The 19,288-nt window shown below is 43.0% G+C and overlaps 1 protein-coding gene across 5 annotated transcripts in view; it reads right to left on the minus strand.

Annotated features, from left to right (window-relative positions):
- SH3TC2 (SH3 domain and tetratricopeptide repeats 2) overlaps positions 1–19,288 on the minus strand; it is a 58,849-nt gene that overhangs the window by 14,444 nt on the left and 25,117 nt on the right. For all 5 annotated transcript variants that reach the window (XM_081233971.1, XM_081233973.1, XM_081233972.1 and 2 more), the window contains 4 exons: positions 13,837–13,970; positions 11,012–11,053; positions 9,190–10,887; positions 8,906–9,086 (listed from right to left, as the gene is read on the minus strand). In XM_081233971.1, the coding sequence (XP_081090097.1) occupies positions 8,906–9,086; positions 9,190–10,887; positions 11,012–11,053; positions 13,837–13,970 (2,055 nt within the window). The remainder of the gene's footprint in view (positions 1–8,905; positions 9,087–9,189; positions 10,888–11,011; positions 11,054–13,836; positions 13,971–19,288) is intronic.

A 19,288-nucleotide genomic window follows, 5' to 3' on the forward strand; every position in this document is an offset into this window, starting at 1 on the left:
ATGCAAGTTACTTGACTTCTTTAGTTCTCAACTTCTACGACTCTTTCTCCCTCATATGGTCATCCTGAGACTGCACACTGCTTGGTAATCAGTGCATGCCCACTGAATGCCTTCTGTTACTATTATGACCATCATTTTCAATACGGACACTGACTGTGCCAGTCCAGAGGCCCACTGCAACCCCCTACCCCCAACCAACCTCCCCATCCCCTCCTGGGGGATAGGCTGTAGTCCTCTTTCTCCTTTAGTACCTATACCCAGAGAAACATCAAACTCAGACTGCGAAACCTATGGAATATCTTTCAAATGTATCCTCACCTTTCCATTGCTATGGCTATTCCCTTGGCCCAAAATGGTATTCTCTTACCCTTCCCCACTTTTCAAAATCCTTCCTAGCCCTCCAGGGCATCTTTAAATGCTCTCACCTTTATGAAGTTTTCCCTGACAGATGCGCCAACCCTCAGCTGAAAGTGTTCTTTCCTCTCCCTCCAAACCTGCCCCTGCAGATGCCTGTCATCTTGCCCATGAACGCTTCCTGCCTTTGCCTGCTATGGCTTTGAGCTTTGTGAGAATGGAAATCCCATGGGGGTAGTTTAGTTGAAAAAATGTGCCCAGTACATCAAAACCCACTTAATAAATTCCTCCTAGAAATCAGTGCCAGGAATAAATTTGCTCCAACAGATACATTTGTTTATATTCGTTTATCAGACAGTGGGAGCCTCCTATGGTTTTTCCCCTTTTACCTCAGCTACCAGGAAGCTTAGAGCAAAATTACAGTAACCACCTCCAGGTGCATGGAAACACCTGTTAATCTACATCTGTTAGCTGGTCTTTGTTCTTTTCTTTTTTTTTCATGAAGGCTTTGTAGGAGTAGGTGATTTATACATGCTAAATAAATATAGCATTAATAGCAGTTCTCCTTGATGAACTGAGCATCCTGAAAAGGGATAACCAACCACCTTATGTTTGCAGAGGCTTCCTCTGACACCTAAGGTACTTCCCATCTCCTCTTAGTATCACTCATATTAGTGGGAAAGGAGGAAAAGTGGATGTTTATTTCCTCCCAATTATACAAATAAGAATCTCAGATATTAGAATTATAGAATACTAGGATTAAAAAATCCTAATCGGGATCAACTTCCAGAATGATGAACTAAGGACCTCCAAAAATCAATCCCCCACAAGAGCAATGAGAACATGGGCAAAAATTGTCACAACCAACTTTTCAGAACTCTGGAAATTAACAAAAGGCTTGCAACTATTCAAGGAGTGGTTACTCAAGAACAACAGCACAGTGACTTTTGTTGCTTTTTAAGTTGCTCTAGAGACACCTTCTCTCCCCAGCTCTGTGACAGCCTTAAAAACTAAAAGCCATGGTAGCTGGGAAAACAAGCAGCCTAGCAGCCATTGAAAAGAGCACAATGAGTGTGGAATTCCCCAGCATTCTATCCCCAGGGAATTGTCACTATTTTACCTGCTTGGAAGTTCACTGAAAGCCTCCACTCACATGGCTTGTTTTATATAAACTAACTCAGAGATCGCTCAGTATAAAACAATCTTTTCCCTGAGGTGTTTGTCCAAAAAGATCAGCAGCAATTGTTTAACATTGCTGCTGTCTGAGGTGGTGAAAACATTTGGAGCAAACAATAAGCTGACAAAAAAAAAAAAAAAAGGAAAAGCTGGGAAATGAAATGTCCATTGGAGGCTTTGAAAGGCTCCAATGTAGTCCCAGGAATATAAAAGACCACACAAGTATAAAACTGTGTGCAGGGCTTCCCTGGTGGCGCAGTGGTTGAGAATCTGCCTGCTAATGCAGGGGACACGGGTTCGAGCCCTGGTCTGGGAGGATCCCACATGCCACGGAGCAACTAGGCCCGTGAGCCACAACTACTGAGCCTGCGCGTCTAGAGCCTGTGCTCCACAAAAAGAGAGGCCGCAATAGTGAGAGGCCCGTGCACTGCGATGAAGAGTGGCCCCCGCTTGCCACAACTAGAGAAAGCCCTTGCACAGAAACGAAGACCCAACACAGCAAAAATAAATTAATTAATTAATAAACTCCTACCCCCAACATCTTCTAAAAAAACAAAAACAAAAACGAAAAAAAAAAAACTGTGTGCATGCCGAGGAAACCCCTGAGGTTGTTATTAATTAAGATGTTAATTATAATCCCCAGGGTAACCAGTAAGAAAAGAGCTGAAAGAAACATAGTAAAAGAAATGACAAATTTAATATGGAACAACAGAAAATATCTATTTAACACAAAAGAAAGAAGGAGGAATTTTCAAAAGATATAAGATACATAGAAAACAAATAGCAAAACAGGCAGACATGAATCCCACCTTACCAGTAATTACATCAAGTGTAAATGGACTGACCACTCCACTCAAAAGACAGAGATTGGCAGAATGGATTTTTAAAAACAAACAACAAAACAACAATAACAAAAAATATGACTCAACTGTATGCTGTCTACAAGAGATACACTTTGGTTTCAAAGACACAAATAGATTAAAAGTAGAAGTATGGGGCTTCCCTGGTGGTGCAGTGGTTGAGAGTCCGCCTGCCAATGCAGGGGACACGGGTTCGTGCCCCAGTCCAGGAAGATCCCACATGCCGTGGAGCAGCTGGGCCCATGAGCCATGGCCGCTGAGTCTGCGTGTCCAGAGCCTGTGCCCCGCAACGGGAGAGGCCCGTGTACCGCAAAAAAAAAAAAAAAAAAAAAGTAAAAGCATGGAAAACTTTTGGATACAACATCAAAAAGGCCTTGAGTTGCTATACTAATATCAGATAAAAATACCAAAGTTGCCAGGAAAGACAATAAAGAAAAGTTTATAATGATAAAAGAGTCATTCCATTCGGAAGACATAACAATTAGAAAAATGATGCATCTAAAAATAGAGCCTCAAAGTACATGAAGAAAAAGCTGACACACTTGAAGGGAGAAATAGACAATTCAACCACAATAACTGGAGATTTAAATACCCCACTTTCAATAATGGATAGAACAACTAGACATGAGAACAAAAGGAAATAGAAGACTTTAGCTATAAATCAATTATACCTAACAGACATCTCTAAAAACAATGCAATGAATGGCAGATACACATTCCTCTCAAGTGTGCATGGAACATCCTCCAGAATAGACCATATGGTAGGCCTTTCTCAATAAATTTAAAAGGAAATCATACAAAGTATGTTCTCCTACCACAACTGAATGATATCAGAAATTGATAACAAAAGGAAATTTGGGAAATTCACAAATATGTGAAATTTAAACAACACACTCCTAAATAACCAAGGGGTCAAAGAAGAAATCACAAGGCTATTAGAAAATACTTTGAGATGAATGAAAACAAAAATATAACACACCAAAACTGGAGTAAATGGAGTGAAAGCAGTGATCAGAGAGAAACTTGTAGCTGTAAATATTTATATTAAAGAAGAAGAAAGATCTCAAATCAATAACCTAACATTCTACCTTAAGACACTTGGAAAAAAAAGCAAGGTAAAACCAAAGCAAGCACAATTAAGAAAAATGATAAATATTAAATCAGAAAAAAAAGATGTAGAGAATAGAAAAACAATGGAGAAAATCAATAAAATCAAAGGTTGGTTCTTTTAAAAGCTTTTTTAAAAGGCAAATCTTTGGTTAGTCTGATCAAGAAAAATAAGATAAAAGACTAGGAACTAAAGTGGTGACATTACTACTAACAGAAATAATTACAGAAATAAAAAGAATACATACAAAAATCAGCTGTATTTCTATACACTGTCAATGAACAATCTGAAAGTGAAATTCAGAAGACAATTCCATTTACAATAGCATCAAAAACTACTTCAGAATATTTAACAAAAGGAGTGCAAAAATAATATTCTAAAACTACAACACACTGTTGAAAGGGGTTAAAGCATACCTAAATAAATGAAAAGACATTCCACGTTCATGAATTGGAAGGCATGATGCTGTTAAGATGGCAATATTACCCAAATTGATCTACAGATTCAACATTATCCCTATCAAAATCCCAGCTGACTTCTTTGCAGAAATTGAAAGCTGACACTAAATTTCATATGGAAAGGCAAGGGACCCAAAATAGCCAAAACAACCTTGAAAAAGAATAACCAGTTTGGTAGATTCACACTTCCCAATTTAAAACTTACCATGAAGCAATAATAAACACAATGGTGTAGGCTGGCATAGGCCAGACATATAGATACATGGAATAGAATTTAGAACCCAGAAATAAACCCTTACATTTATGGTCGATTGATTTTAAACAAGGGTGCTGAAAACATTCAATGGGGAAAAATAATTTTTTCAAAAAGTGGTACTTGGGCAACTGGATATTCACACAAAAGAATCAAACTGGACCCCTATCTCACACCATAATCAAAAATTAACTCAAAACAGCTGATTGACCCAAATGGAAGGGCTAAAATGACAAAACTCTTAGAGGGAAACAAAGAAGTAAATTTTCGTGACCTTGGATTAGGCAACGATTAAAAAAATAGATAGGGCCTCCCTGGTGGCGCAGTGGTTGAGAGTCCGCCTGCCGATGCAGGGGATACGGGTTCGTGCCCCGGTCTGGGAGGATCCCATATGCCGCGGAGCGGCTGGGCCCGTGAGCCATGGCCGCTGGGCCTGCGCATCCGGAGCCTGTGCTCCGCAACGGGAGAGGCCACAACAGTGAGAGGCCTGCATACCGCAAAAAAAAAAAAAAAAAAAATAGATAAACTGAACTTCATCAAAATTAAAAACACTTGTGCTTCAAAAGATGCCATCTAGGAAGTGAAAAGAAAACACATGGGTTGGGAGAAAATATTTGCAAATCATATATCTGATAAGAGATTCTTACCAGAATACATTAAGAACTCTTACAGCTCAAAAATTAAATGACAAACAACACAAAAACGGAGCAAATAATTTAAAGAGACATTTCTCCAAAGATATACAAATGACCAGTAAGCACATGAAACAAAGGTCAACATCTTAGTCATTAGGGAAAGTAAATCAAACCCACTATGAGATATCACTTCATACCTAACAGGATGGCTAAAATAAAAAAGACACACAATAACAAGTATTAGCAAGAATGTGGAGACACTGGAGCCCTCATACTTTGCTCAAAGGAATGCAAAATGGTGCAGCTACTTTAGCAGTTCTCCAAAAGTTTAACTATAGAGTTACCATATGACCCTGAAATTCCGCTCCTAGGTACACACACAAGAGAATTGGAAAAATATATTCACACAAAAACTTGTTCAGGAATGTACACAGCAGCATTAATCATAATAGCCACAAAGTTGCAACAACTCAAATGTCTTTCAACTTATGACTAGATAAGTAAACATGATATATCCACACAGCAGACTAATACTCAGCAATAAAAAGGAATGAAGTACTGATACATGTGACAACATGGATAAACCCTGAAAACATTACCAAAAGTGAAAGAAGCCAGTCACAAAAGGCCGTATCTTGTATGATTCCATTTATATGAAATGTTCAGAATTGGCACATCCATAGAGACAGAAAGTAGATTAGTGGTTGCCAGGCTAGGTAGGGGTAGGTTAATGAGAAGTGACTACTAATGGGTATAGGGTTTCTCCTGGGAGCCATGAAAATGTTCTGAAATTAGATAGTGGTAATGGTTACAAAACTCTGTGAATATGCTAAAGATCACTGAACTGTATATTTAAAAGACAATTTTATGCTATATGATTACATCTCAATAAAGTTATTATAAAAAGCTCAATTCAGGGCATTCTTCTATAAGAGTCCTGAGTAACCAGCCTCTACTTGAATACTTGCAATGATAACACACTCTCTCCTACATAGGGTAGACTGCTCCATTTTTGGACAGTTCTTTTGAGAATTCTTTTCCTAACTATTAAATTCCCCACCATCTACCACAGTACCCAGTACATCAGAAGGGCTCCTATAGTGGAATAAAATGCTGGATCAACATTTCATAGTGATATTTTTAAATGAAAAAAGTAACATGAGTATATTATATAACAGAGCTTCTATCATAATCCCATTTAAGTAACTAAAAATGTGCAAATTATATATACCTAACATATATTTAATATAGAGAACATGTATCATATATAATCTTTCATATATATAGAATATTTCATGACGGATATTTAAAAATCTTTAAGTAGTTACTTCTGAAGAGTCTTAGAGAAAGGGAGGTTGCAATAAGACCTTTATTTTTCAACTATAACCTTCAGTACTGGGTGTTTTTTTTTTTTACCATAAGCAAATATTATAATAGAATTTTAAAGAACTTAAATTTTAGGAAAAAAAATTATTTTTGATTTGGGTGGTAATCCCTGATATTCCAGTTCACTATCTGTTATTTGGGTCCTTATCAGTGCAAGCTCCCTGAGAAAAGACCCACTCTGTTCTGTAGCTAATGCTCTGTAGGCCAGGTTCTAAACAGGCGTCTGGAAAGGGCATCTGAGGTTCCAATGACAGCCATCTGCTGACTGTAATTGTCACTAAAGACCAGAAAGTCTGCCTCCAAGTTGCAAGCACCGTTTTTCCCTTACCTGAATCCTGAGCAAAGAAACCAAGGGCTCCCTCGGGCAAACTCCCTCATTCTCCATCTGAATCTCCTCTCTGGCAGCCAAGTCAGCCAAGTCAGTGTGTAGCCTGCAGCTCAGGGCTGTAAGCTAGTGGACTAAATAAATAATTTACTAACTACTTGGCTGCCCACACAAACATGTATGTCTCCCTGTTCTATGACAGTCATGAGGTCTGCCCAGATGGAGTTTATAGTCACTACATCAAGACCTTCTGAAGCTACTGCAGAGTCTTTCAAAACCCCGAAAAGTTTAGGTCTCTGATCTTGAAGCCCCACATCTTTAAGAATCTGCCTCCAAACTTCAAGACTCTCTGGAGGAATTCTTATACTAATAGGGCTATTGCCGGTGTCAGCATAGCATAGCTGGCTGGTCCTAGACCTAACATTTTAGAACTAGAAGACACCTCATTCAATTTAACCTTATAAATGGGGCAACCAAGAGACTTATTTAAGGACATGTTATTAGCTCATGGCAGGCTCACGTTTCCTGACTCCTAATGCAGTTTTGGTCACTCCTCTCCCTGCTCTGTGGCCTGTGACTTCCTCCAGACACTTCCTGGAGCAAGCGCAGCCCCACTCCTTCTCTCCTCTCTATCACTCCCGTCACCTAAGAAGTCCAGTGGTCCTTCACACTGCCTTAAGAAAGGCCTCTGCACTCTGTGTTGAGAGCATCCAGGGCTTACTCTTTGGCTTTCTTTCAGTGGGTTTTGACAACTGGAGGTGGGAGGAAGGCTGTGAACAAAGGATGGCAGTTGGGTAGGTGGACTGGACAGTGATTCATCAGAGACTGAACTTGTACACAGGGAGGGGTGGCAATAAACCTGACACATATTTGCCCCCCATACTCCAGTCCCTTAAAAGTCAGCTTTCCCAAAGCCCATTCTCACTATTCCTCACCATGAATATATGACTATTTCATCTCTAAGGTTAATTCAAGCCTACCTTCTGGATCTGCTCCAAAACCATACAAACTCCTAGGGTGTTCTGAATAGAAGCATGGTACGGCTGGGGCCAGACTTCCTGTCCCCTCACAGGCTGCAAGGATCCAAAACTCCCTTCCTGGGACTAAAGGCAATGGGATATTTGGAGGATACCTGATTCTTATAAGAGAGGGACGAGATGAGGGAGAGGGAGACAGAATGGGAGAGAGAAAGAATTCGGTATCTGATTATTAGTGATCTGACTGACCAGGTGCCCAAGTTACCACGTTGCCTAGAAAAGCAAAAATTGTCATTTAAATAGCTTCTCCTCAATCACCTCTCTCTGCTCAACACTAGCAATTATCCCTGCTCTACATCAGAAGTCAGTCATAATTATGAATACAATGTTACAATGCTAATCTGTCACAAAGTGAAATTAAATATCTTGCAACCATGTAGAATTTAATGAAATCAATTAAAGGCTTGTTAGAAAGCAGAACTGCAGGCCATGTCACTGGCAAATGAGGATCAGGCAGATTTGACCAGTAAAGAGATAGAAAAGGGAAAATCATCAAGAGATGGCAGGATAATCCACTTGAGAATAATTTAAATATCAAAGGGTGAAAAAAAAGGCTTGGATAGAAAGTTAAGTTTTGGGATATTTTTGCAAAAATGAGTCTTTCTAAGAGAGTGCTAAAAGTCAATCACAAAACAAAGGAGGTTTAATTGTGGTATTATACAGTTTTGTCAACACAATTAAGCTGAAAAGTTAACAGTTCTTTTGTTGTGTATTTATTCTACAACTTAGTGCATAGTTGCGGTGATAACCTAAGCTTCTTAACTGAAAAGTGAAAATAAACTTAGTTTCATCGTTTCCAGTTTCATTTTAAAGGTAAGTTTCCAAATTTTTACTGTGTAATTTTACACCCCTGCTTTCTGTGCATTTATTTACATTGGTCCTTTCTCTAATACCAACTTCCTCAGGTAACGAAGACCTCCTGAGGGTTCCACGGTCCTCAGTGTAACTGCCACCTCTCTGAATTATGCACTCTCAGCCACATTCACTTGATAGGTTGTTATAGAAACACACAGGTAATTGTAACATAACCAACATGACTGAGCCCTGTCTACCAGGCACTGTTCCAAGTACCCCATGTGCATTAACTGGTGAGGAAGCGGAGGCACAGAGAAGTGTAAAAACTTGCCCCAAGTCACACAGCTAGTAAGTGATGGATGGCACTGAGTTTGCAATGTGGCTGCAGAGACCACTTTCTTCTCCACGATGCCATAAACATATCATGTGCATTTGGACTTGACTTCGTTAGGGAAAGAATACTGATTCTCCTTAAGGAAGAAAAGATGTTCTAGAATTATCCCTGAGCTTGGACTCACCTGGCCGTATTTAGGTTCCGATAGAGCTGCCCAAGGGACTCCAGCAGCCTCCCCTCCATCTCCCGGTCTCTGAGTTGCTGAGCCAGGGCCAGCCAGTGTTCGTGGTAGGTGATACATGCCTCGGGGCTTGGGGACACAGAGCTGTAGAAATGGCAGAGGGATTTGGTGACCTGAAGCTGACCTGAACATAAAGCAGGAACACGGATGAGATGAGTGGAGATAATGGAAAAAATGTCTTCTAACACCTATTTCTAAAGCATCCCAGCAGCATGGGATATACTCACTCTTCAGGTGTTGATGCCTTAATCCAAACAGCAATGCCATTTCGTAACAAAAGCGGCCACTGGCCAGCTGGCGTCGATACACCTCAACTTGGGCCAACCAGAGAAGCACCTGTACTAATTCCATGTCTGTCTCCATGCTGGCCTGGAGTTTAGAATAGAGTTGCACAGCCTGCAGAAGATAGTCCCTGGCTGGCTGCTGAGTCCAGGATTTAAGGGTCAGATGGCCAAGATTGGCCAAAGCCACCGCCTGGTTGCGCATATCCCTTGCCTCCTGAGCTCTGTTCAAGGCCCGAAGATAGCTGTTGGCTGCCCTGTTCACCCGGCCTTCACCTTGAAGTGCGAGTCCCAGGAGGTTATGGACCACTCCCTTTTGGGTAACACTCTCTGTCCCCTTCAGGGAGTATAAGAGTGGCTCGAGGATGTCCAAAGCCTTCTTTGCCTGGCTGGCTAAGAGATAGGCCCATGCCAAGCAGAGGGAAGACTCAAAAGCTTCCTGCTCACTCAGCAGCTGGCCTAGCATCAAGGCTTGGCTCAGGTAGTGGATGGCGCCATCAGGAGACCTATGTTGGAGGTACACTTTGGACAGGATGAGACACAGCGTCCTCTGGGTGCTCTGATCCACCTGCTCCTCACAGGCAGCCAGTGCCTGCCTGAGTGCTGGGCACGCCAGGGCAGAAACTTCACCCCAGCTTGGGGAGGGGATGCCAAGGAGCTTGGTGGTGTTCTGGAGGACCAGGTGGACCTGCCAAATTGGAAGGGCCATCCCTTGGGTGCTCTGAGTACCACGTTGCCGGACAGAAGCTACCGCAAGGTGTGGCAGGTATTTCTTGTCATAGAGAAAACTCAAGATAGTGGCTGCAGCATCCAACGTGGGAGGGTGTCCAGAGAGGAGCTGCAGGCGCTCAGCGAAGGGCAGGACCTCATCGTGCCGGCCGAGGATTAGGAGCAATCGGACGGCCAGGAAGCAGGCTCTGGCCTCCAGGGGGCAGCTGCCCGACACGATGCCCTGTCTCAGCACATAGGCCACCACATCCAGCTCACTCTTGGCACTATACTCCCGGTCAGGCAGGCAGACCAACATGGCACCTGCTTTTTCCAACAGGCCCGAGCCTTTATGCCTCAGCCTCTGCCTCAGGTAGATGGCTGCCAAATTGATGTACAGGGCAGCCACCAAGGATAGGTCCTTAAATGCCCCGTTGAGAATGTGGATGGCCTCCTCAAAGTACACCCTGGCCTGAGAGAGTTTGACCTTCCTAACGCTTAGCCGGCCCAGGAGGAAGCAGAGCCGGGCATGGGCCCAGGTCATGTGGCTCCGTTTGGCCCACTTCCTCGAGGCCTCCAGGTAGGCCACGAGCTCATCCTCCTCAGAGTAGCTGTAGAAGGAAGTCGTGAGGAAAGAGAAGGAAAAATCATAGAGGCTCTTAAAGTGGTCAGCATAACCCTCGTGATCCAGAAAAGCCAATATGGGGGTGAAGTTCTCAGCCTCCTCCTCCTCCTGACCGGTGTTCAGGTCCATGAGCAGCTCCGGGTCATCAAGGTCATCAGGCTCTGGCAGGTGATAGGTGTCTGAGGCGGCTGAAAGGAGCTCCTCCTCCAGGCTGGAGTCCTCGGAGCTGCTGGACTGTCTGGAGCCCACGGCCTGATGCTCCTCCCAGGCTCCACCAGGCCGGGTCTCCTTGAAGCCTTCGGGCTGGGACGCTGTAAGGGACAGGCAGAATTGAGCAACCCTAAGTACCTGCAACTATGGTGGCCAGCTCTTGGCAAGAGGACAGGACGCTATCCTGCAGGACTGGAGGTCAGGTTCAGCATGATCTCTACTCACCGCTCAGATCGTTTGGAAGACTCTGGATGGATTCAAACCCACCTGGAGAGAGATGAAGGATGAACCTATGTTAGGTCAGAATGGCCCAGTATGCTTATGCCTACAGGTGCTCCCTGACCAGTGGCCCCTTAGGACACTTTGTGTTTCAGTTTCAGACCATCTGCCATCCCTAAGGTACTAGGCAGCATCTTCCCTTCACCATCAATGCTGCAGGGACCTGAAGATCATCTTGTTTAACCCACTCACCTTACAGTTGGGAACTGAGGTAGAAAGGAGAAGAGAGTCAGAGAAGAAAAGCCAGAAACATGAGCTCTATGACAAGAGGTGTGGGTATGGGGGGGGGGGGCAGGGGGTGGAATCTGAAGGCCCAAATGGCTCAGCAAGTTTATGACAAAGCCATGAACAGAACTCGAAGGGCAGAGCACTTTGTGGCACGTGGCACTGCCTCCCATTTATGTGTGTACAGCCTTCCTTCTTCCTTCCTCCATTCATTCAGCATCCATCCACTCAACAGATAGACTCAGTGTGCACAATGTGCTTTGTAAATTTGACAAGATGAGGTGACTAAATGTAAATAATGAAGAAAAGAAGGTAAAGAAGCATCTACCGTTCCTAAGTTTTGTTCCCTGAAGTACCTTGGTGGGATGAGGTGGGAGAAGGGACCGTCTTGAGCAGTTTTAGACGTTTTGAGTTTGCGGTACTTGCAGGAGTTCTAGCAGAGAATGAAATAGATCTGCGGCCAAGGAGAAAAGTGGAGACTTGCAAATATGGATTTGTGACTGACAACAGGTCACAAAGAGTGGGTCAAAGTCCCAGAAAAAGGATTTGGAAGGAAACACAAAGCGGGTGGGGGAGGAGTGGGGAGAGGGGACTTGTGAATGAGCCAGAAAAACTTCAGCATTTACTTGCAGATGGGAGCCAATGAAGGAGACTGAAAAGGCAGTCTGTAAAGAGAAAAGAGGAGTCAAGGAGAGCAAGGTGGCTTACGGTGCAGCCACCTAACATAAAAGTGAACTAAGACAAGGTGAGAACCAAGAAGACAACCTGGGGTTTGGCAGCAAAGAAGCTGACCCCTTTGGCTAAAGCAGCCACAGTGGAGCTTGTGGAGGCGAAGGCCAGGTTCATGCTCCATAGGACAAGGGCTGCTAGAAAGAAGATTCTACCTCTTCCTGGCAAAGAAGCAATAGCCAGCCACCTGTGCCTGCACTCTGAGCTCTCCAGTGCACTTTGAGGGTAGCAGGCCCCTCACCAAGTCAAGCCTCCACCTGCTATTCTCTAGGGAAGGCTTCTTCTGTGAGTTTCATTGCACATACTTAAGATCTGCAACCCCCAAAGGTCCCACAGCCAAACGCAGCAGAGCTAGAGAGCTGGGCTCTGGAGAGCTGTTCATGCACCTGGCCCTCCCTGACATTGCGGAACACGTGCCAGTCTTATGCCGTCATTTCTCTGCAGGCCAGGACCACCGAGAGCACAAATGATGCATGAGTTACCAAAAAAATGCTTCCTCTGGGAAGAAGAATTACAGGGCATAGGCCTTGGGGGAGTTGGAATTTACCAGTAGGATGCACCCTCTGCTGGCTGCCTTGGTGCCAGGGATAGCCTGTGCAGCCATAAGGAGCAGCCCTGCACCCAGCAGAGCTGCACTCCTGGTCTATAGATAAGAGATAACAGACTGCCTGAGACCTGCCCCTGGACCTCTCTCAACCACTGGATCAACAATTGGCAGATACCCTGGATCCAAGCCTATAGCCACCCTGCCTTCAAGGCCGACCCCAAGTAGTCCTTGATTTTTACACCTTTCAGACCTCCTGCCTACCAGGCTGCATTCATAGCTTCAGCTTCCTGGCTCAGCCTGGTGGGGCAGTGTGATCGGCTTGTGGCAAGATAGTGCTGCCAGGGCTGGTGCTGATGCCTGGGTGAGGTGCTCTTCACAGATGTTCCTATCTGGGAGAAACTCTCCAATTCCCACCTCTGCTCCGGGAGCTGGCCTGAGGGTCCCTTCTTAAGAATCTCTGGCTGCACCCATGAAATGTGTGCCATCTAATCTGGCCATACAGGAGTAGACACAACATCACCATCACTGAAGAGATAGGAGAAACAGGAATCCTTCCTCAAACCCTGCCAATGAATGCACTTCCTGACACAGAGCAGTGGGCCCCTCCCAAAGTAAAAGAAAAGAGTATCATTCATTCACTCAGTCATTCAGACACTGCTGAAAACTGTGCTAGGCACTGAGGTCCCTCACCCACCCAAAGCTAACACACCCAACAGTCCAATGTCATTTTGTGTCAGGGGCAGTGTGGTGAAGTAGGGATTGTCCTGACGAGAAGATAGGGGAGGGCAGTTCTTATCCTGGCTCAGGCACTAATTCACTTGGGCCTCAGTTTCCTAACCTGTAAAATAAGAGGAGAAGTCATCTCTTAGGGTCCTTCTAGCTATGACATTCTATGGCTCCACCTTCATTACTGGGGAGCCAGACAACTTCAGCCCTAGACGGAAAACGCTCAGAGACAACCCAGGAAGTTTTCTTCTCCAGGATTAGAATGGGAGGCTCAATATGGCCAGCCTCCCATGCTATAGCTGAGTTGATTTCATCACATCTCAGAGTTTCTAGGCAGCAAGTTCCCCTCAACTCCAAAACTGTCTGAAATGCAAAGTGAAAATGCTGCTAATCAAATATGACCCAGGTCATCAACTGAACCGTGGTCATAGCCTCACATTCATGCATAGGATTATACTTTAGAGATATTCTGTTTCTAGTTAGGAACACTCCCTTAATCTTGAGGAGCTTGGGCTTTCACAGGGTCTGAGGAGCGAACACTCACTAAGCCGGTAGACAGATGTTATGTCAGTCTGAGCAAGCGTGTGGAGGAAGCTGGCACACTCAGCTCTCCTGTCACTTCCCGGGACCCCCAGAGAGCATCTTTCCTCATCACTGAAAAAGCTGGAGTTCTTGCTCCTGTATTGAGGCAAAAGACATGGACACAGATCAGTGCAAGGTTCCAGACACGACCCCTTCTCTTTTCGCCCTAGGATGTAGTGGAGGACACAGAGAAGCCATCGACCCACGTGCCCAGAGCTGAACTCAGACTCATCTCACTGTTGTATGCTGTGTTTATTTATACTGCCGGGGAAGAAGAGCTGGTAGCACCTCATCCGTGCAGAACTGACCTACGCCGTCGCTGAACGGATCAAAGTGGCAACGAAAACACCCTTCCTGTTAAAACTGCATCTCCCAAGGAAAACAAAGCCCCTGCCTTCGACTCCTGCCCATTCTTTGAGACCACATGGTGACCATTTTTAAGGGAAGAAATAGGAACTGGCTGCCCTAAATGTTAAGAGTTGGAAAAGGACGATTAAAAGATGTTTCTTTGACAGGGTATTTCAAGAAAACACTCAGGATTAATGACACAATCTAGAGGAACAATGGAGAAAACTTGACTGTGGTCAGAACGAACCTTTCACATTGGATGTTGACATCTGATTCCATGACACAGAACAGTGTTATGTAGCATTAAGATAGAGAAAGAAGGCTACGGTGTGGGAAGCGGGTAGAAGGAGGGCCAGGGGGCTGGAAGAAATGATTATAAATAATAGAGTTCTGTTCTCTTCTCTATTGTATAAACTAATTGTTAAAACTAATTTGCTCACCAGAGGTCTGTCATAGAATCAAAGAATATGAAAATTAGAAGTGCCTTGGAAAGTATTCAGTCCAGTGCCTATCTGGACAACACTTAATATCTCTTTCAGTTCTAAATATTCTTTAAACTTCAGAATCCAGTTTTAAAACAAAAATAACTTAGACTACAAGCAACTCTATGCCAATAAAATGGACAACCTGGAAGAAATGGACAAATTCTGAGAAATGCACAACCTGCCAAGACTGAATCAGGAAGAAATAGAAAATATGAATAGACCAATCACAAGCACTGAAATTGAAACTGTGATTAAAAATCTTCCAACAAACAAAAGCCCAGGACCAGATGGCTTCACAGGCGAATTCTATCAAACATTTAGGGAAGAGCTAACACCCATCCTTCTCAAACTCTTCCAAACAATTTCAGAGGAAGGAACACTCCCAAACTCATTCTACGAGGCCACCATCACCTTGATACCAAAACCAGACAAGGATGTCACAAAGAAAGAAAACTACAGGCCAATATCACTGATGAACATAGATGCAAAAATCCTCAACAAAATACTAGCAAACAGAATCCAACAGCACATTAAAAGGATCATACACCATGATCAAGTGGGGTTTATTCCAGGAATGCAAGGATTCTTCAATATACGCAAATCAATCAATGTGATACACCATATTAACAAATTGAAGGAGAAAAACCATACGATCATCTCAATAGATGCAGAGAAAGCTTTCGACAAAATTCAACACCCATTTATGATAAAAACCTTGCAGAAAGTAGGCATAGAGGGAACTTTCCTCAACATAATAAAGGCCATATATGACAAACCCACAGCCAACATTGTCCTCAATGGTGAAAAACTGAAACCATTTCCACTAAGATCAGGAACAAGACAAGGCTGCCCACTCTCACCACTCTTATTTAACCTAGTTTTGGAAGTTTTAGCCACAGCAATCAGAGAAGAAAAGAAAATAAAAGGAATCCAAATTGGAAAAGAAGAAGTAAAGCTGCCACTGTTTGCAGATGACATGATACTATACATAGAGAATCCTAAAGATGCTACCAGAAAACTACTAGAGCTAATCAATGAATGTGGTAAAGTAGCAGGATACAAAATTAATGCACAGAAATCTCTGGCATTCCTGTACACTAATGATGAAAAATCTGAAAATGAAATCAAGAAAACACTCCCATTTACCATTGCAACAAAAAGAATAAAATATCTAGGAATAAACCTACCCAAGGAGACAAAAGACCTGTATGCAGAAAATTGTAAGACACTGATGAAAGAAATTAAGGATGATACAAATAGATGGAGAGATATACCATGCTCCTGGATTGGAAGAATCAATATTGTCAAAATGACTCTACTACCCAAAGCAATCTACAGATTCAATGCAATCCCTATCAAACTACCACTGGCATTTTTCACAGAACTAGAACAAAAAATTTCAAAATTTGTTTGGAAAAACAAAAGACCCCGAATAGCCAAAGCAATCTTGAGAACGAAAAATGGAGCTGGAGGAATCAGGCTCCCTGACTTCAGACTATACTACAAAGCTACAGTAATCAAGACAGTGTGGTACTGGCACAAAAACAGAAAGACAGATCAATGGAACAGGATAGAAAGCCCAGAGATAAACCCACGCACATATGGTCAACTTATCTTTGATAAAGGAGGCAGGAATGTACAGTGGAGAAAGGACAGCCTCTTTAATAAGTGGTGCTGGGAAAACTGGACAGGGACATGTAAAAGTATGAGATTAGATCATTCCCTAACACCATACACAAAAATAAGCTCAAAATGGATTAAAGACCTAAATGTAAGGCCAGAAACTATCAAACTCTTAGAGGAAAACATAGGCAGAACACTCTATCACATAAATCACAGCAAGATCCTTTTGGACCCACCTCCTAGAGAAATGGAAATAAAAACAAAGATAAACAAATGGGACCTAATGAAACTTCAAAGCTTTTGCACAGCAAAGGAAACCGTAAACAAGACCAAAAGACAACCCTCAGAATGGGAGAAAATATTTGCAAATGAAGCAACTGACAAAGGATTAATCTCCAAAATTTATAAGCAGCTCATGCAGCTCAATAGCAAAAAAACAAACAAGCCAATCCAAAAATGGGCAGAAGACTTAAATAGGCATTTCTCCAAAGAAGATATACAGACTGCCAACAAACACATGAAAGAATGCTCAACATCATTAATCATTAGAGAAATGCAAATCAAAACTACAATGAGATATCATCTCACACCAGTCAGAATGGCCATCATCAAGAAATCTAGAAACAATAAATGCTGGAGAGGGTGTGGAGAAAAGGGAACACTCTTGCACTGCTGGTGGGAATGTGAATTGGTACAGCCACTATGGAGAACAGTATGGAGGTTCCTTAAAAAACTAAAAATAGAACTACCATATGACCCAGCAATCCCACTACTAGGCATATACCCTGAGAAAACCATAATTCAAAAAGAGACATGTACCAAAATGTTCATTGCAGCTCTATTCACAATAGCCCGGAGCTGGAAACAACCTAAGTGTCCATCATCGGATGAATGGATAAAGAAGATGTGGCACATATATACAATGGAATATTACTCAGCCATAAAAAGAAATGAAACTGAGCTATTTATAATGAGGTGGATAGACCTAGAGTCTCTCATACAGAGTGAAGTAAGTCAGAAAGAGAAAGACAAATACCGTATGCTAACACATATATATGGAATTTTAAAAAAAAATGTCATGAAGAACCTAGGGGTATAACGGGAATAAAGACACAGACCTACTTGAGAATGGACTTGAGGATATGGGGAGGGGGAAGGGTAAGCTGTGACAAAGCAGAAGAGAGGCATGGACATATATACACTACCAAACGTAAGTTAGATAGATAGTGAGAAGCAGCCGCAGAGCACAGGGAGATCAGCTCGGTGCTTTGTGACTGCATGGAGGGGTGGGATGGGGAGGGTGGGAGGGAGGGAGATGCATGAGGGAAGGGATGTGGGAACAGATGTATATGTATGACTGATTCACTTTGTTATAAAGCAGAAACTAATAAAAAATAAAAATTAAAAAAAAATAACTTAGAAGCCCAAGAGCTAATAACAACTAACACTTGGGAGGGGCTTATTATGAATCACACACTATTAACTCATTTAATCTACGCAGTTGCCCTATGATACAGGTACTATTCTTATCCCCTTTTTAGAGAGGAAGAGACTGAGGCACAGAAAAATAAAGTTGGTGGTTAGGGAGCGGTAGAGCAGGATGTAAGTAGGATGTAAGAAGAGGTTCTCTCTTTCAAGCAAGGTTAACGGAGGGGCTGGGATGGAGTGCCATGGTCTGCCACTTACCCATTATCCCCATAGCTCAGATAAATGCAGTTTGAAAGTCAGTGATGAGAAAATTAGCCATTAATGTGAACTGCTCAAGGTCACACCTCTAATCAGTGGCAGAACTGGCACTAAAGCTGTGTCCTGACATCTATGGCTCTTGACACCACACTTACTGAACCCCCATCTCTCTGGCTTGACCTCCAGATTCTCCCCAGCACTCTAAGAGCTTCCATCCTCAAAAGAACATGTAATTGAATTCTACATCTAAACTCATTTGAGATAAAAGGAATATGATCCCAAATTTCTGTAGAACACTTGAATTTTACAAAGCATTCCTGAATTTACTATTTCATTTACTCTTCATAATAACCCGATGATGTAGGTATTTTTATCCATATTTATAGATGAAGATTCAGAAAGTAATTTAGTGACACGCTCAGAATTACACAGCTAGGAAGTGGTAAAGCTGACACTGAAGCTGAGGTCTTCTGCCTCTGTGTCCATTGCCGCATGGCTGATCTACTAACGTCCTGAGTCCCAGATACTTAGAGTCTAAGAAGCTTGACAAATTACATTAGGGCTTTCCCAGCATGGAGACAGGCTTAGAAGGAGTGTGGCAGAGCTTCTAGAAATATGGCAGGCTGACGTGCTCCACACAGGGCTACTGAGAGTCTTCAAAGTCACTCTGGCCAAATACAAACACTTTGTCTATTCGGATAGAAGGCCTGCCTGAGGTTTAAGAATGGGTTTTCCAGCTGCTGTTGCTGTGAAATTAGGTAGCTGATGTTGAAATCTGGGCTATAAAAAAGGAAACCCACAAAAATTTGCCTCCGCGGATAAGCAGGATCCCTTTGCCATGTGTCAGAGGCAAAGACTAAATCTGACTCAGAAAACAGCTTCTGAGAAATTTCATTCTCAATACACTGCCAATTTGATTAAATGAATAAATCAAAGAATACATGCATGCATACATATATACATTCATACACGCACACATATGTACAAACAGGGTACAAACACTTCAGGGAGTAATACACCAGTACAGGGAGGAAAGCTGGGGGAAGAGGATAGAGATTTCAGCAAATGCTGGACCATCTTCAGAAACCTGACCCTAAACGAACACAGAGTTAAGAGTGACACCCAGTGGCCTGATCACAGGGACAGCACAGCACACAGGGATGGTTCCCAGGACTTCCACACCCTGGCTGCTGCTGGCAGGTTGTTTGTGGGATTTTCCTCCAATTGCTGTGTTTCGGGGGTATCTATAAACTAGAGAGTGATTTCTAGAGT

The sequence above is a fragment of the Mesoplodon bidens genome, assembly GCF_964165515.1.
Source record: "Mesoplodon bidens genome assembly, chromosome: 4".
NCBI lineage: Eukaryota > Metazoa > Chordata > Mammalia > Artiodactyla > Ziphiidae > Mesoplodon > Mesoplodon bidens.